Source organism: Capsella rubella, unplaced genomic scaffold (assembly GCF_000375325.1).
Source record: "Capsella rubella cultivar Monte Gargano unplaced genomic scaffold, Caprub1_0 scaffold_1, whole genome shotgun sequence".
NCBI classification, from domain to species: domain Eukaryota; kingdom Viridiplantae; phylum Streptophyta; class Magnoliopsida; order Brassicales; family Brassicaceae; genus Capsella; species Capsella rubella.
This window is the reverse complement of record NW_006238923.1, coordinates 16,578,757-16,594,823: the sequence shown is the minus strand read 5'-3', so window position 1 is coordinate 16,594,823 and position 16,067 is coordinate 16,578,757. Positions and strand designations below refer to the sequence as shown.

Sequence of the window (16,067 nt, the reverse complement as noted above, 5' to 3'; positions counted from 1 at the left end):
CTTTTTTTTAATTCTTTTCTTAATTGATATAATGCAAGGAGAAAGTTAATACCCGTTTCTGAGTATGTAAATATGGCTAAATCCACTTATAAATTACATCTCCCCTGCTTTTGAGTCTTGACGCATTCATTACCTCTTTTCTTCTACTTAGTTTCGTCTTTCGGTTAAGCTGAAAAAATGGACGTAATGAAGATTAATTTCAAGCTCCAAGGGAGACAATGTATTCATTAAAAAGACATGTCAGTTTCTTGTTCTGTCTAAACCTTTTTCGTCTCTGTCTCACTCTTTCTTTGTGTGTAATCTTATAGCTAAAGAAATGTATTTGATTTCTTTGAACTTGTGAGACTCATGGACTTCTGCTGTTTTTGAATTTTGAAATATTGTCAGATAGAAATCTGTATGAGAAACTTCATAATGATTATATCGGAACTCATAATCATAAACGTTAGATTTGCGGACTACACGTAATTATAATATTGCTGTTTTTGCGATCTCATCCAACAATCTCTGCGCTATTGCCTAATTCTCAACTTCATTGATAACAGATATGAGCTTCCCTTTTGATGAAAGGGCTACAACCATCTTCTGAGATATCATCATCATAAAACCCATTGCTTACTGCACATTCTTTTCACAAAATCTTCTTACCAAAGTGCGAGGGAAGCAGTCTCTGTACTCTTGAGTTTTTAACGCCCTCTCTTTTAACGCCCTCTCTTCAAGATCATCGATCTCTTGTCGCTTAATTATCTTAGAACCAATAGTCCTCATACTCATGCTTAATTGAATGCTATATGGCTTCTATGTTCCTGCATACACTCATACATGTAAATATACGTACATTGAAGCATGCGTATTTTGTATTTTCCAATGGATTTCAGCAGTAGCACCCTATATGTTTTACCTTTCTCGCTTCAACATTCGGTCGAAGATACTCCTACAGCTTTTGGACACAATCTCTCAATGGGTTGTTGGAAGCCATTTTGATAGAGGTGAATTTGTAACGAAAAACCTTGGCAAGAGTAAGAGGTATCATCTTAGATATTACGAAAGCGTTGGCAGGAGAAGAGCCCGTTTTCGGAGATGGGCTTGTTGTTGTGTTGTTTCCTTTTGGTCTGAATATGTATCTTCACAAGGCCTTGCCCAATTGGGAAAGCCCATTAATAAAACCTGGTTTCTTAAAGGAAAAAAAAAAAACCGTTTACCTTCTTCGATTGCCTTTGCACCCGCGCCACACACCCAAAAAAAAAAAAGCTTCCTTGATTCTACACAATGCAGTCGTCATCGAGGAGACTGCCACCGCCTCGTCTACCCTCCGCCATGTCTCCTCTCTGCCTCTTCTTCGAATCAAAAGAGTGGATCCATTCGATCTCTACAGTACCCTCCGTCGTACGTCTCTTCCTTCTTAGTGTCGTCGTGTCGTCTCCTCATTATTAATATTCTAACTTGGTTTTACCTTTGTCCACAGCCATCTTCTACAGAACCAGAACCAGTATCTTCGTCCAGCTCACTTGGACCTGAATCTGAACTTAAGCAGGTGATAATGATTGTGTTAAATCTTAACTTTAACGTCTTCACCTCATCTGAAATATTCTAACTTTCTTTCAACCTTTGCCCACAGAATTCTCCTCAAATAGCAGACCGTATCCCTTTCTTCCTCTTCTCTATTGAAGAGAGCCTAGAGAAAACTAATCAGTACTTCGAGGATAAGAAGGCCGTAAAAGTTGCAGAGATGAAGAGAATGACTCCGTTGCAAACTATATATTTTTAGAGAAAGGTCAGGGAGAGGAAATTATACATTTCTGAGAATCCACATCTTTTTGCATCTACTGAGAAGGTATCTGTCGTGAATCTGAAGCAATTCCTGTTGCACACTCGAAATTTAAAGCTGCAAAGGTGAAGAAGCGGAAGAACAAGATAGTCAACCCTCAGAAAGCTGGAACCGCTAGATTGGTTGTAAATGTCTACAAGCTCTGTACCATTCAAATTTGTAGCAAATCAAAAAAGGAAAAGCATCAGAGACCCTGCTTGTAAACTGAAATGTGCTTCCGGATCATCTCCATCTCAAGCGGATGGTGCACCTGCAGAACAAGCACGGCCTTCTCTGAACCTGATTCCAGATCATTCAAAGAAGAAGAAATGAGAGCATGCTCTTCAGCCTCCCACTGTATGTATGTTTCTCTTCTGATGCTTGCTTAGCGGATATTCTCATATTAAAAAGGCAGATAGTTAACGGTTGTGTATAATCTTCATGAACAGGATGGATACTAATCTTTGTTGTTTCCCTCTTTTTTAGGTTGCAAACCAGAGTTGATAAGGGAGCACTTTTCAAACAGATTTCAGAATTCGAATGATCCCTCTCTAGATCGAGGGAGACTTTCCTTTCTTTATTTTTGTTGTTGATTGCGACCTGTTTCCAAGAAGTCGTTGATTAACTCTTCTTTTTCTAATTCACGGCTGAGGACTTTTACAAACTGCAAAAAATGGTTATGGCCCCGTTTGTTATGATGTCGCTGCGATTACTTTTAGCGACCAAAAATTAAACGTCGGTAAGGAATTACTAAAAGTGTCTATGCCACTCATTTTCTTAATGTTGCCGTTGCCGGTGTTGGTTATTGTCGCCAGAAAATACAGTGATGATAATAACGGTCGCGCGACTACTTTCAAGGGAAAACCGGTGTTAGTCTCCACTTACTTGCATGTCAAGTACACTATAATTTCCGGTAGCTAACGTAGCGATAGGAAAAAGAGCAGGACCTATGTTAGAATCAGCATTAAAAGAAATCTCTATAAAATGTATTTGGGAGTCACCTGATCAGTACGGTCGTTGGCAATCACATCCTTAAAGCCTGCATCTTTCAGCATCTACAAGTACAGTAGAAGGTTGAATGAATCATGATAAAATATGAAAAAAATAAAATAAACCTTTCCGTAAGCTTGAACATCATGGAGATCAAATCCTTTTCGTTCTATGTGCTCTGAGACAGAGTTTCTGCACTTCTGCAATAGTCGGTGATGAGAACTTTATAACCTGGTTTAAGCCACTTGAAGAATGTCCTGAATAGTGCTGGCTTGTCCTGAACAGAGTAACCAAAAAGCATTTTCAAGAGTGAAAGAACGATAATGTTTTAAATAGCGTTGGCTAATACTTGGATGTGCAGATTAGTGTCACGGCGAGTGGCACGCTCCAAAGCGAAAGAGATCATGTTGACCGATAGATCAATTCCAACAACATGAACATCGAAATCCTCAGGATATAGAAGTTACCTCCACCGATACCACAACCAACATCTAGAACTTTCTGTCCAGGGTTAAGGTCCATCTTTGCCACTAATTTTTTAGTTGTCTTTGTTAAGGTAGCCAAAAACTTAGAGACAAGAGGTAGGTGAACATTGACAAACACATGTATCCTTATGAAGATAAGAATTAAAGATGGAATTACCAAATCCACCAATGCTGACATATCCTTCCCCAAAGACACGCTCATAGCGCAAGATCCCACTAGACTTGTATTGAGCATTGTCCAAGAAACGCTGGAAGTCCTTGTCATTCTCCAAGCTAACTTTTTGCCAAATCCAGCAAACAGCAAATCTGCCATCAGATAGATGATAAATTTAATAACTCAGTGGGATCATATGATAAGAAAAATCAACTATCTGATAAAGAAAATTTTTGTTATCTGATTCTGATTCGTCTTGTTCTTCACATAGCCCCAATGCATTTGCAGCCAAACATAGAGAGCTCAAATGATTTGCCAGAAGCCTCACGTGTCTGGCATTCTTTGAAGAACTGTTGAACTGTTGATATACACGCTTTTAAAGCCTTATCAAACTTGATTCTGATTCTGATTCGTCTTGTTCTTCACATAGCCCCAATGCATTTGCAGCCAAACATAGAGAGTTCAAATGATTTGCCAGAAGCCTCACGTGTCTGGCATTCTTTGAAGAACTGTTGAACTGTTGATATACACGCTTTTAAAGCCTTATCAAACTTGATATATAACATCCATGTAGCTAGTCTAACACTCGTTTGCAAGATAAACATTTAGATCTCAGTCACATAAACAATTATATGTAAAGATTGAACCTTAGTATAGAATCTTGGTTCACGGTAGTGGGTGGGGCTCGATTTACGCTTGCTGTCCCCAGATTGATGGAAGCAAGATTCTCTGAAGAAAATGTATCCCCCTGGCTTTACCCATCCAAGCATTCGCTCAGCCATTAGTTCCACCTGCAATCACCACCATCATCATCCAAAGGATTAGCCTTTCTTCTCTACAAAGTCAGAATAGTAAAAGAACCAGATCTCACCTCTTTGTCAGAGAGATACATGAGCAACCAATTTGAGAAAATCAATTCGACAGATCCATCTGCTATTTTCAAGTCTGGCGAGGTTACATCAGCACACATAAACTTAACGTTCTTGTAATGCCCATTAACACTTTCATTCTGCAAGAACACAACATTAACATATAAGGAAACAAACATGAGAAGAATTCATGGTAAAAATAGAAACTTTTTAGCATAGGAACAAAAAAAACCTTCTGAATGGCGCTTTCAATGAAGTCAAGGGCGATAACTTCACCAGCCTTCTGAGCCACTTCACCAATGAAACGATCAATACCAGCTCCAAGTTCCAGCACAGATTTGCCTTCATATGGTGGGATTAAAGAGAGTACCTGAAGCAAAGAAACAACAGATCAGCCAAGTTCATTTGCTCCTACACTTAATTGGAATTATAAAAGAAAGATAGATAAGATTAACCTCAGGACGACGCTCTTCTTCTTCGTCGAGATCAGAAGCTTCAGTGGAGTCAAGCATCATGGCTTCAGCAGTCAAATCGCTAGAATGCTCCATGCAGTAGCTTAGCTGTTTTGGATAAGTCTCTCTTCCTCTCTTCCAAATTAAAGTGAGACACTCCCTAATGAAGAAATTGAATTCGCAAAACGTAGAAGTTCAATAATTCGCTGAGAGGGACCAACTGTACCACTGTAAAGACAAGATAATGCTTTATGTATGCAACTCCATAGCGGAGAAGATAAACATAAATAGATTTATCGAATGAGTACCACTAACGATATTACTTTTGATCACTATTCCATAAATTAGTGTTTACAACACCATTTTACTACCAGGTAGCTTGAAATTGATTCTTCACTGAATCATCATCATAACCGCAAATACCAACTCTTGTTCCTGATTCTGTTTCTATTGTGTTCTTTGCCACGGTTTCGAGGTCCCAATGACATTTTTCTACAAGAGATATAAGGGGTTTCTCTATCTGACGGTTTTGTGTTCAGACTTATGATGTTGACCTCATCTGGCACACACATGATCAGATTCATCCGGTTTCTTACAGTGATGATATGGAGAAGCTCATTGGTAAGGTCTTGAGCATGATGACACAGATTTTGACCGAGGCAAAGGTAAGAAGCTTGATACAGGTTTTTCTAACACTACATACTTCACAATGGGAGGAGACAAGGTGCTGGAAAGCCTGCGCAATGCATAGATGCAAAACGCCTACCCCTGTTACCACTTCTCTTTATGTTTCTGATGTTTTTGCCAAAGAACCAACTGCAAAAGAGGATTTCCAGAATTTAATCCAACTTCCGGAGGTAACTTCAGCTGTGTGATCCTTTTGTATCCTTCAGGTTCTCTTGGAGATGATTATTCATTCTTGTCAATGTACCAAACTTAAGATTATCTTACAAACCAAAGAAATACCAATTTGGCTCGGTAGTTCAGTGGGTTAAGATGATGGGGGTAAGAAAACACGAATTTAGATATACAGTATGTATAAAAGACTATTTCAGTAATGATTCTCTGATACTATATTACCTATGAGTTATGACACTACTTGTTTTGCAGGAAACATTTGCGAGAGGAGTTCGTGGTATTGTTTGAAATGATCACTATCCAAGACCAATCCAAAGAATATTAAACCTAGACAACATTTTCATGGTTACTCAATCAACTAACCAATCAATATAATTCAATCAAATTACAAAAGACATGAACTCAACTCAAGCAATGGGTTCAATCAACGTATATACCCTGCAAGAATTAATAGATTCATGCCATATGTTCAATTCGAATCATAGACTGATGCAAGCAATAAACATATTCAAGTAATTAAGAAAAAAGCACGAAACAACCAACAGATTCAAGAAACTCAAGCTGTAACTTCAAAGCAACACTCAAAAGAAATTTTAAAATCAAGTGTTCGAATCATAGACTATACAACAACCAGTATATTCAATCTCCATACAGTAGATTCAAGCCATACACTGTATGTTCAATTCAAATCATACACATCGATGGTGCAAGTAAACATATTCAGGTTAAGACAAAGCATAGAACACATAACAACAAATAGACTCAAGCTGTAACTTCAAAGCATAGACAAAGCAACAATCAAAAGAATTCTAACCATGGCCTCCAATCATAGAATCAAAAAGCACAAAACAACCAAGTATATCCAATCATAGAATCAAAAAGCACAAAACAACCAAGTATATTCAATCTCCATACAGTAGCTTCAAGCTATACACTGTATGTTCAATAAAAATCATAGACATAGATGATGCAAGCAATAAACAAATTCAGGTTAGCATTAGACCACACAATACAGAGATTCAAGTAATCAAAAAACACAAAACAACCAACATATCCAAACCATAGCTTTAAAGCATAGACCACATAACAACAAATAGACTCAAGCTGTAACTTCAAAGGATAGACAAAGCAACAATCAAAAGAATTCAAACCATGGGTTCGAATCATAGAATCAAAAAGCAAAAAACAACCAAGTATATTCAATCTCTACACAATAGATTCAAGATCTGTTTTACTTAATAGAGTCGTTGCCAAAATCAGTCGTCACTTTGGATGTACAAGAAGTCAATTTAGATTAGTATAAGAGAACCACATGTCAAACATTAGTAACGGTAAGAGAACCACATGTCTACTTCAGATTTCTAACATAACGATATCAACTAATCAACATAGGAGAAAGCACATGTCTTATCCTACACTAGTTTCATATTTTGAACCTCTGATAAAACTATTTAATTACATAGCTGAGATTAATTTCAGAGGTTCTTGTTCATCTGCCATAATTTAAGTTTGTAACGATATAAACTAATTCATAACAAGTTTAGGAGAAACACATACCTATCTGAAGTCTTTAGACACTCTGAATTCTCTCGGAGTCTCCAAAACATACCTGAAAAAATATTAAAAAAGATTGCTTTAGCTCACTTGTAAAATATAGTTTTATGCCTTTCATGCACAGACCCTGTTAAATATTCGAACCGATAAAAAGGCTCTTTTGTCACAAGCAAGTCCATTCAGACATTTGACATAATAAAGACACAAACTTTTTCCAATTTCAGGACCATAGTTTCTGATATTTAAGATCTCACCAAAGACGGACAAGTTCAGAGAATTTTACCTGAAGAGAGATGATTATGTTGTAGAAGCGAGATCCTCCTCTGTCGGAAACTCTCTGTGATCACAATGAGTCTTCTTATACAACCTTCGATCTCAACTGCAACAACAAAAGAACCCAGAAACCGTTTAATTAAACATACTCAAATTAAGTTAATTAAAAACACAAACACGATACGAAAGAACTTAAATCTTCGATTAAATATAGAGATTAATCGAAAACAAAGACGATCATAGAAGAATTCAGAAACCCTAAGAAGTAATTACAAATCTCCGATTAAATACACCCTAAACGCGATTTACAAAAAATCTCTGGAAAAGCTACTACATAATCATAAATTACTAATCGAAGAGAAAGATAGATCAACCGATGATTAATTTCATAAAACTAAGGAAAGAAACTTACAAATCGATCCGGCGAAGGAGTCGTAGAGAAATCAAAAAAATTGAAATCCTTAAGGCTTTTGCCTTTGCGAAGTGAAGCCTATACAACGGTTACTTGTATACTATAACGGTTACTTGAACAAAGAGCCGTTTCTCGTTTTCAAAATCAGGTTTGATATTTATGTGTGCGTGTGGAATGTGAGACAGCAACGTGAAGTGGAAATAACGAAAATATAACGCGGATCACTTAATTGGGCTTATAATGGGCTAACCCGGATCACTTAATTGGGCTTATAATGGGCTATTGTTAACCAAATCGGTAACTTTTACAAAATGCTTGTATATGAAGCTATATGTTCTCGCACGTGTCCTTAATACATAGGATGGATACTCACACGTGATGTACATACCGATCGCACGCACACGTTCTTTGCTATGATCTTCAATTTATGCAGTAAAGATGACTGCTTCTTCATTCTCTCAATAATTCAAGGCAGGTATTGGTAAAATTTGTATTAGTAATTTCTTAAGTATCTTCCCTGTTTAGTATCTCTACTGAATTACATAATCCATCCATATTGTTCTAGTGTAAGCTCTAGTGTAAGCTCTTTGGCTCATAAAAAATATGTATCAAGTAATGCCATTATTAGATAGAAGATACACTGTTGTAACGAGATTTTCTTATCATGCGCCAGCTATATATATAGTCCACTCTACTGTAAAGCTTTAGTTACAGTATATTGTCTAACAGATCCATATTGCAAAAGTATCGTTGAAGATCTTGAGTTATGTTTTGAACAACACAACTGAGTTTTTTTTTTCCCGTTTGATTTGCATTTCCAGGATAGTAAAACAAAAGCAAATATTGTCATCCACAGAGCAACATTTTATTGAAACATAAATGGTTATAGAGTTTTGTAGGGGGCTAAAAACATGGATGCTACTTCTTGTTGGCTGTGAATAATCCCCATTTTTGTTCACCAGATGCAGTCCTTTCAAGCTTTGCTGTCCATAATCTTACAATATCATTGTAATCATCCTGTAATAATATTATTGGATTAACATGAGAAAGGCAACAAAGAGGTGTTTTGCTCAATGAATTTAGTTGTTAGAACCTCTGAGAAGTCCTTGATGAAGTCTTCCCTTTCTTGCTTCACTTTTTCTAATTCACGCTTGAGAAATTCTACGAACTGCAAGAAATGGTTATGTTAGAATCAGCATTTTAAAGAAATATATATACATAAAAGATGTATGTGGGAGTCACCTGATCAGTACGGTCCTCAGCAATCACATTCTCAAAGCCTGCTTCTTTCAGCATCTACAATAAGAAAAGGTTTCATGAATCTGATTAAATGATTATAAGTTTTCATGAGAAGAAAAGAACACAAACCTTTCCGTAAGCTTGAACATCATGGAGATCAAATCCTTTTGGTTCTATGTACTTTGCAAATTCAAGAGACGGAGTTTCAGCACTTCTGCAATAGTCGGTGATGAGAACTTTACCGCCTGGTTTAAGCCATTTCAAGAATGTCTTGAATAGAGCTGGCTTGTCCTGAACAGAGAATACAAATGATGCAGAGGATGAATTATACAAGAAAAAGAGGAGATATGTTGTGTGAAGTGTTGCTTTATTACTTGGATGTGCAGAATAGTGTCACGGCTGTAAATGACATCAAAAGAATTATCAGGGTATGTTTTTTTGGTGCAGTCCGCGACTTCGAACTCCACTGAGCATTTGCGTCCAATGGCACGCTCCAGCGCTAAAGAGATCATGTTGACCGATAGATCGATTCCAACTACATGAACATCAAAATTCTCAGCCATGTAGAAGCCACCTCCACCAATACCACAACCAACATCTAGAACTTTCTGTCCAGGTTTAAGGTCCATCTTCGCCACAAATTCTTTAGTTGTCTCTGTTAAGGAAACCATGAAAATAAAGACAATAGGCAGATGATCCAAGAACGTGTATGTCCGTATGAAGATAAAGAGTAAGAATGGGATTACCAACTCCACCACGGCTCATATATCCTTCCCCTAAGACACGCTCATAGCGCAAGATCCAACGGGACTTGTACAGAACATTGTCCAAGAAAAGCTGCGAGTCCATGTTCATGTCACTCTCCAAGCTGTCCTTTTGCCAAATCCAGCAAATCTGCATAAGAGAAAGTAGAAAATCTTATAAAGCCTTACAAATCTATGAACTGATGCTAATACACACACTTTTAAAGCCTTATCAAATTTGATATATCTTTATATAACATTAGAGTGTTTATTCTTTAATCTTTTTCACGTTTGGCACTTTTCATACAAACCTTTGTGTATAATCTTGGTTCACGGTAGTGAGTTGGGTTTGATTTAAGCTTGCTGTCCCCAGATTGATGGAAGCAAGACTCTCTGAAGAAAATGTAGTCACCTGCCACTAGTTCCACTTGGGATCATTCATCATCATAATCATCCAAAAGATTAGGCTTTCTTTATATAACCAAAACAAAAGGTTTCTAACTTCGAAACCATGAAGAGACGGACACTTTCTAACTTGGAAACATGAAGAGACACTTACTTTTTCTAATCTATAATATCATTCGATTTTTAAACAATTGAATTCACATTGTGGTTTTATCTTTATCTTAAAATAACAAAAATAATTGTTCTGAAGAGGGGCCAACAGTTTTTATTTTAATAACTTGCATATGCCATTGAGGTATGTGTTACTGATTGGGTTATTCAGTTAGGTGGTTTATCAATTTCGTGGAAGACACATTAACACGAGTGGAATCTCGTTCTTCGTCTGAAGCATGAATACCGTGCCATGGCCGATACAATGACTGATATTCTCTGGAACAGTGAGTTGTTGGTAATGTTTGGGGTGGATATTTTTGAGGCAATACATTCACTGTTATGATCTTTCAGCAATTCACCTTACCGCAAACTCGGTCTTCTATGAGCTCACCAAACACGTAGAGAAGGATTGCCATTTCATTAAACACAAGATTACCCGCGATATTGTTGCGATGAGACATGTGACAGTATGAAATTTCAAAAAGGCTCTAGGTCAATAGGAGTTGGACAGCATGAAATTCTTTTATACCAATTAGGTTGTCATTCTTGACACAAAGACTGGAGTAGATATCGAACAACACATACCAAGCAAATATTGTTCTTCAAGGAACAACTTTTATTGAAACATGGATCACCAAAGGATAGATAATAGAGTTGGGGGTAATAACATGGATGTTACTTCTTGTTCGCTATGAATAATCCCCATTTTTGTTCACCAGATGCAGTCCTTTCAAGCTTTGCTGACCATCCTCCAACAATGTCATTGTAATCCTCCTGTAATAAGATTATTTGGATCGATATGAGATTCAAGCACAAGGAGCTTTGCTCAATGAATTAGTTGAGAGAAATGTTTTTACTTCTGAGAAGTCGTTTATGAATTCTTCCTTTTCTTTCTCCACTTTTTCTAATTCACGCCTGAGGACTTCTACAAACTGCGGAAATTGGTTATGTTAGAATCATCGTTTAAAGAAATGTATATAAAATGTATGGGGGAGTCACCTGGTCAGTACGGTCCTCGGCAATCACATCCTCAAAGCCTGCATCTTTCAGCATCTACAAGAAGAAGGTTTCATGATAAATGTGAATTGTCCTTCAATTTGTTAAATGATCAAAGGTTTCATGAGAAAAACAGAACATAAACCTTTCCGTAAGCTTGAACATCATGGAGATCATATCCTCTTTGTTTGATGTACTCTGCGAATTCAGGAGACGGAGTTTCTGCACTTCTGCAATAGTCGGTGATGAGAACTTTACCGCCTGGTTTAAGCCACTTGAAGAATGTCCTGAATAGAGCTGGCTTGTCCTGAACAGAGATAAATGACGCAGAGGATGAGTAACCAAAAAGCATTTTCAAGAGTGAAAATAAAGAGATGTTTTGAATAGCTTGGCTAATACTTGGATGTGCAGAATAGTGTCGCGGCTGTAAATGACATCGAAAGAATTATCAGGATATGTTTTTGTGGTGCAGTCCGCGACTTCAAACTCGACTGAGCAATTGAGTCCAATGGCACGCTCCAGTGCGAAAGAGATCATGTTGACCGATAGATCAATTCCAACAACATGAACATCGAAATTCTCAGCCATATAGAAGTCACCTCCACCGATACCACAACCAACATCTAGAACTTTCTGTCCAGGTTTAAGGTCCATCATTGCCACAAATTCTTTAGTTGTCTCTGTTAAAGAAGCCAAGAACTTAGAGACAAGAGACAGGTAAACATTTACCAACACATGTATCCTTATGAAGATAAGAGTTAAAGATGGAATTACCAAATCCACCAGTGCTCACATATCCTTCCCCAAAGACACGCTCATAGCGCAAGATCCCACTAGACTTGTATTGAACATTGTCCAAGAAACGTTGGAAGTCCTTGTCATTCTCCAAGCTAACTTTTTGCCATATCCAGCAAATCTGCCATCAGATAGATGATAAATTTAACAACTCAGTGGGATCAATTGATAAGGAAACTCAACTATCTGATAAAGAAAACTTTGTACCTGATTCTGATTCTTCTTGTTCTTCACATAAGCCCCAATGCATTTGCAGCCAACCATAGAGAGCTCAAATGCTTTGCCTGAAGCATCACGTGTCTGACATTCTTTGAAAACCTGCATTACATTGTCACGTATACAGTTTAGCTAGTCATTTCACACTCGTGTACAAGATAAAACAATTAGATCTTAGTAACATAAACAATGATATGTGAATATTGAACCTTAGTATAGAATCTTGGTTCACGGTAGTGGGTGGGGTTTGATTTACGCTTGCTGTCCCCAGATTGATGGAAGCAAGATTCTCTGAAGAAAATGTATCCCCCTGGCTTTACCCATCCAAGCATTCTCTCTGCCATTAGTTCAACCTGCAATCACCACCACCATCATCATCATCCAAAGGATTAGCCTTTCTCCTCTACAAAGTCAGAAGAGTAAAAGAATCAGATTTTACCTCTTTGTCAGAGAGATACATGAGCAACCAATTTGAGAAAATCAAGTCGACAGATCCATCTGCGATTTTCAGGTCTGGAGATGTTACATCAGCACACATAAACTTAACGTTCTTGTAATGCCCATTAACACTTTCATTCTGCAAGAACACAACATCACCAAATAAACCAAACATGAGAAGAATCCATGGTAAAGATAGAAACTTTATAACATAGAAACAGCTAGTAAAGTAGTGAAAACCTTCTGAATGGCGCTTTCGATGAAGTCAAGGGCAATAACTTCACCAGCCTTCTGAGCCAATTCACCAGTGAAACGGCCAATACCAGCTCCAAGTTCCAGCACAGTTTTGCCTTCATATGGTGGGATTAAAGAGAGTACCTGAAGCAAAGAAACACATCAGCCCAATGTTCAATTATCAAAATACTAAAAACTGTTTTTTTAATAGGTGATCAAGAACAGTACGTCACACGTTCCTAAACTGGATTCATTAGATGCTAAAATAGAATTACGAAAGAAAGATAGATAAAATTAACCTCAGGACGCTCTTCTTTGTCGAGATCAGTAGCTTTGGAATCAAGCATCATAGCTTCAACAGTCAAATCACTTGAATGCTCCATCCAGTAGCTTTTTTGGATATGTCTCTCTTCCTCTGTTCCAAATTTTTTTTTATATATAACCAAAACAAAAGTGAGACAGTCTCTAACTTCGAAACCATGAAGAGACACCTACTTTTTTAAAAATTCCATTTTTTCTTTTTAAATGAATTCACAAAACGTGATTTTTTTTCATAAAGATCAATAATTTGATGAAGAGGGACCAACAGTTTTTTTATATCTTTTTATAAAAATGGTGATGATGATCCGATTTTATTAATTGAGAAGAAAAAGACAAAACAACAAAAGCAAAAGATTCGATTTTTTGGTGCGATTCAGACAAAAGGAAGAATAGAGCATTACTGTAAGGTGTCGCCATTACTTAGGAGAGGTTCGTAAAAAAAAAAGGGGTTAATAAAGGAAGGAAGAAGACGATAGGTTTCAATGGCCTTCAACGGCGAGTCTGGATCTAGAGAAGCTTCTTGACCTACGGTTGTTTCTTTTTCCTCTTTGATGCATTCTTGAGCGAGATCAATTTCACAATTTTGAACTCCTCAGACTCGATTCCCTCAGATTTCTCCGCGAAAGCTTTGGTTTTGTGGCTCACAGGAGACCGTTGAGCGCTTTTAGAGAATGTGAGAGAGAGAGACAGAGAGAGAGATGGTGGGCTTGGGCCTTTCGTATTAGGCCTTTATAGACCTTGTTATCTTATAAACTACAATGCACCTAATAAATCAAATAGTCCAAAAAAGAAAACGAATACTTGTGATCGACTTGGGTTTTTTTTTTTCGTTTTGGTAAAAGGTTAAATTTTATACCACATTTTTAAATTTGTAACCGAAATTACAAAGAAAACAAGTAGCAGAAAAAATAAAAATCTACAGAATAAACAACAACAAACAAAACAGCGAAAGAGAACATCGCAAACCTAAAGCGGAAACGAAAGAAGAAACACCGATTCTGAATAGTCAAATTCGGAAATTTGCGTGACGGATAGGCTACAGATCGACTTTGGTTATTTTGGGATGGGTGTGTGATTGTTTGACCTCCACCAATGTGTGAAGTTATAATTGAAAACTCCAGTAACATCGCATCTTTCTTCAGTTTTATGCTTACCTCAATGATTCTTGAAACATATCATTTACTAAACGAATAATAAGATATACAAAGACAACTCCTAATGTTTCATTCATGAATGTTTTTGTTTTTGTTTTCTAGTTCTTTCGGGAATTTACATGAATTTGGGTATTTAAAATTCAGATTTAAAGACCCTTAGCGCGAGGAAGATCAATCCATTGAAGTTGAGCCTCAATCTCACCGCACTCGACATGTTTTAGTCTAAGGACTAAATCTTGAATGAGCTTACCGTCAGTCCATATAACCCGAGACTCCTCGGCAAGGCAATTGTCTCGGCTCGGCTGGACCGTGGTCACAATGGTCCCAGATGGGAGATCATGTAAGTGCATCTTCACTGCATTAACGAATGATTTAATCTTGAACTCCGCATCTCCCATCTTGTCGTCTTTGGTGAACGTGTCGTGGTCATACACCGTCTAGAGAAAGTATATATAAACCCATAAGTGATGATTATGAAGCTTGTTTATACGAACATATATATGATAACATTATGGAAATTATAAAGAAAAATGAAATACATGATCGTAGCTGCAGGTAACTTAAATGACATACCAAGAGGACAGTAAGACTTGGATCTGTAACAGAGAGAGTCAAATCTTCATTCCACTCAGGATTCACATTATTGTAAATAACTCGAGTCTTCAATTTCTGCCCATAAAGTTTTAAATATTTCTCGTTAACTACATATATCTTTTTTTTTTATTGTCATCTGTTAACTACATATATCATTACGTTAAATATTAATGATTCTTAAATTATAAAAGGAGAATTTGTAATTTTGAAGTGTGTAATTTGTAATCATAAACTACGTACCGAGTAATACTACTATACTAGTCTAGATTCGAAAGTCTTCTTAAAAACTCGAGAACAACCAAACAAATAGGACCTTACCTTAACTTCTTAAGCACTAAAACGATTTCGATTACCCTTAAATATTCAGATTACACTAAATTACCTAAAATGAAAAGTGAAGTTAAACAAATAAATTAATTTTGACAAACTGGTTGAACCAATTAACCTAGCCATGCATAGACATTAATACATGTAGTTGTTAGATTTTTAGATACCGGACGACAGAGACATGCCAACTCAGGGAGTCTCTAGGGCCCTAAAGGCCATATTTAACATGTATTATGGTTAAGAAGGGTTACCTGTTTTCCCATTTTGACGACGACGTAAGGATCACTACTATTGAGATCACGGACGGCGAGGTTGACACCGCGTTTGATGCGAATACGGAGGAGACCTAGTAGATTGTCCATTAGAGAAGGCTTCATCCTCTAATCTTTATGCTTCTCAGCTGATTCAATATTTTTGATTATTTTTTTTTTTATTTTTTAAAATTTCTCCAGAAAATCTAACATCTACCGGATAACAGAAAAAAAAAAAAAAGAAAAAACAAAGAGAAATGAAAGGAGGAAAATCTAATTTCTGAAATGACCATGTAAATAAAGGAAAAAAACTCAAAATAAAAAGTAAACTATATATAGATTCTGCA

The 16,067-nt window shown here is 36.9% G+C and overlaps 4 protein-coding genes across 11 annotated transcripts; all 4 read right to left on the bottom strand.

The window, feature by feature from the left end:
- Positions 1–388: 388 nt before the first annotated feature.
- Positions 389–7,944, bottom strand: LOC17897616 (phosphomethylethanolamine N-methyltransferase). Of its 8 annotated transcripts, none has more exons than XM_023777395.1 (10): positions 7,855–7,944; positions 7,453–7,548; positions 7,173–7,211; positions 4,761–5,942; positions 4,538–4,675; positions 4,308–4,445; positions 4,084–4,227; positions 2,809–3,953; positions 902–2,724; positions 389–806 (listed from the first exon to the last, which is right to left on the bottom strand). In XM_023777395.1, exons 4-8 carry the CDS (start codon positions 4,851–4,853, stop codon positions 3,813–3,815), a joined length of 654 nt encoding a protein of 217 aa, XP_023633163.1. In that variant the 5' UTR covers positions 4,854–5,942; positions 7,173–7,211; positions 7,453–7,548; positions 7,855–7,944; the 3' UTR covers positions 389–806; positions 902–2,724; positions 2,809–3,812. The 8 variants fall into 8 exon arrangements, with proteins under 8 accessions (XP_023633163.1, XP_023633164.1, XP_023633165.1 ...); XM_023777396.1 differs by having other exon boundaries at positions 4,761–5,573; XM_023777397.1 differs by having other exon boundaries at positions 4,761–4,917.
- Positions 7,945–8,604: 660 nt separating this feature from the next.
- LOC111828740 (phosphomethylethanolamine N-methyltransferase-like) lies at positions 8,605–10,266 on the bottom strand. Its single transcript, XM_023777390.1, has 7 exons — positions 10,148–10,266; positions 9,840–9,987; positions 9,468–9,748; positions 9,223–9,384; positions 9,097–9,150; positions 8,948–9,022; positions 8,605–8,871 (listed from the first exon to the last, which is right to left on the bottom strand). The coding sequence occupies exons 2-7, from the start codon at positions 9,946–9,948 to the stop codon at positions 8,773–8,775; spliced, it is 780 nt and encodes a 259-aa protein (XP_023633158.1). The 5' UTR covers positions 9,949–9,987; positions 10,148–10,266; the 3' UTR covers positions 8,605–8,772.
- A 625-nt stretch (positions 10,267–10,891) lies between these two features.
- On the bottom strand, positions 10,892–14,090 carry LOC17897963 (phosphomethylethanolamine N-methyltransferase). The gene is made up of 12 exons (XM_006303925.2): positions 13,796–14,090; positions 13,373–13,488; positions 13,080–13,217; positions 12,841–12,978; positions 12,611–12,754; positions 12,393–12,503; positions 12,165–12,306; positions 11,790–12,070; positions 11,536–11,697; positions 11,394–11,447; positions 11,252–11,326; positions 10,892–11,168 (listed from the first exon to the last, which is right to left on the bottom strand). Exons 1-12 carry the CDS (start codon positions 13,809–13,811, stop codon positions 11,070–11,072), a joined length of 1,476 nt encoding a protein of 491 aa, XP_006303987.1. The 5' UTR covers positions 13,812–14,090; the 3' UTR covers positions 10,892–11,069.
- A 524-nt stretch (positions 14,091–14,614) lies between these two features.
- On the bottom strand, positions 14,615–15,932 carry LOC17898620 (protein C2-DOMAIN ABA-RELATED 5). Its single transcript, XM_006304493.2, has 3 exons — positions 15,721–15,932; positions 15,122–15,217; positions 14,615–14,985 (listed from the first exon to the last, which is right to left on the bottom strand). Exons 1-3 carry the CDS (start codon positions 15,844–15,846, stop codon positions 14,695–14,697), a joined length of 513 nt encoding a protein of 170 aa, XP_006304555.1. The 5' UTR covers positions 15,847–15,932; the 3' UTR covers positions 14,615–14,694.
- Between the last annotated feature and the right edge of the window lie 135 nt (positions 15,933–16,067).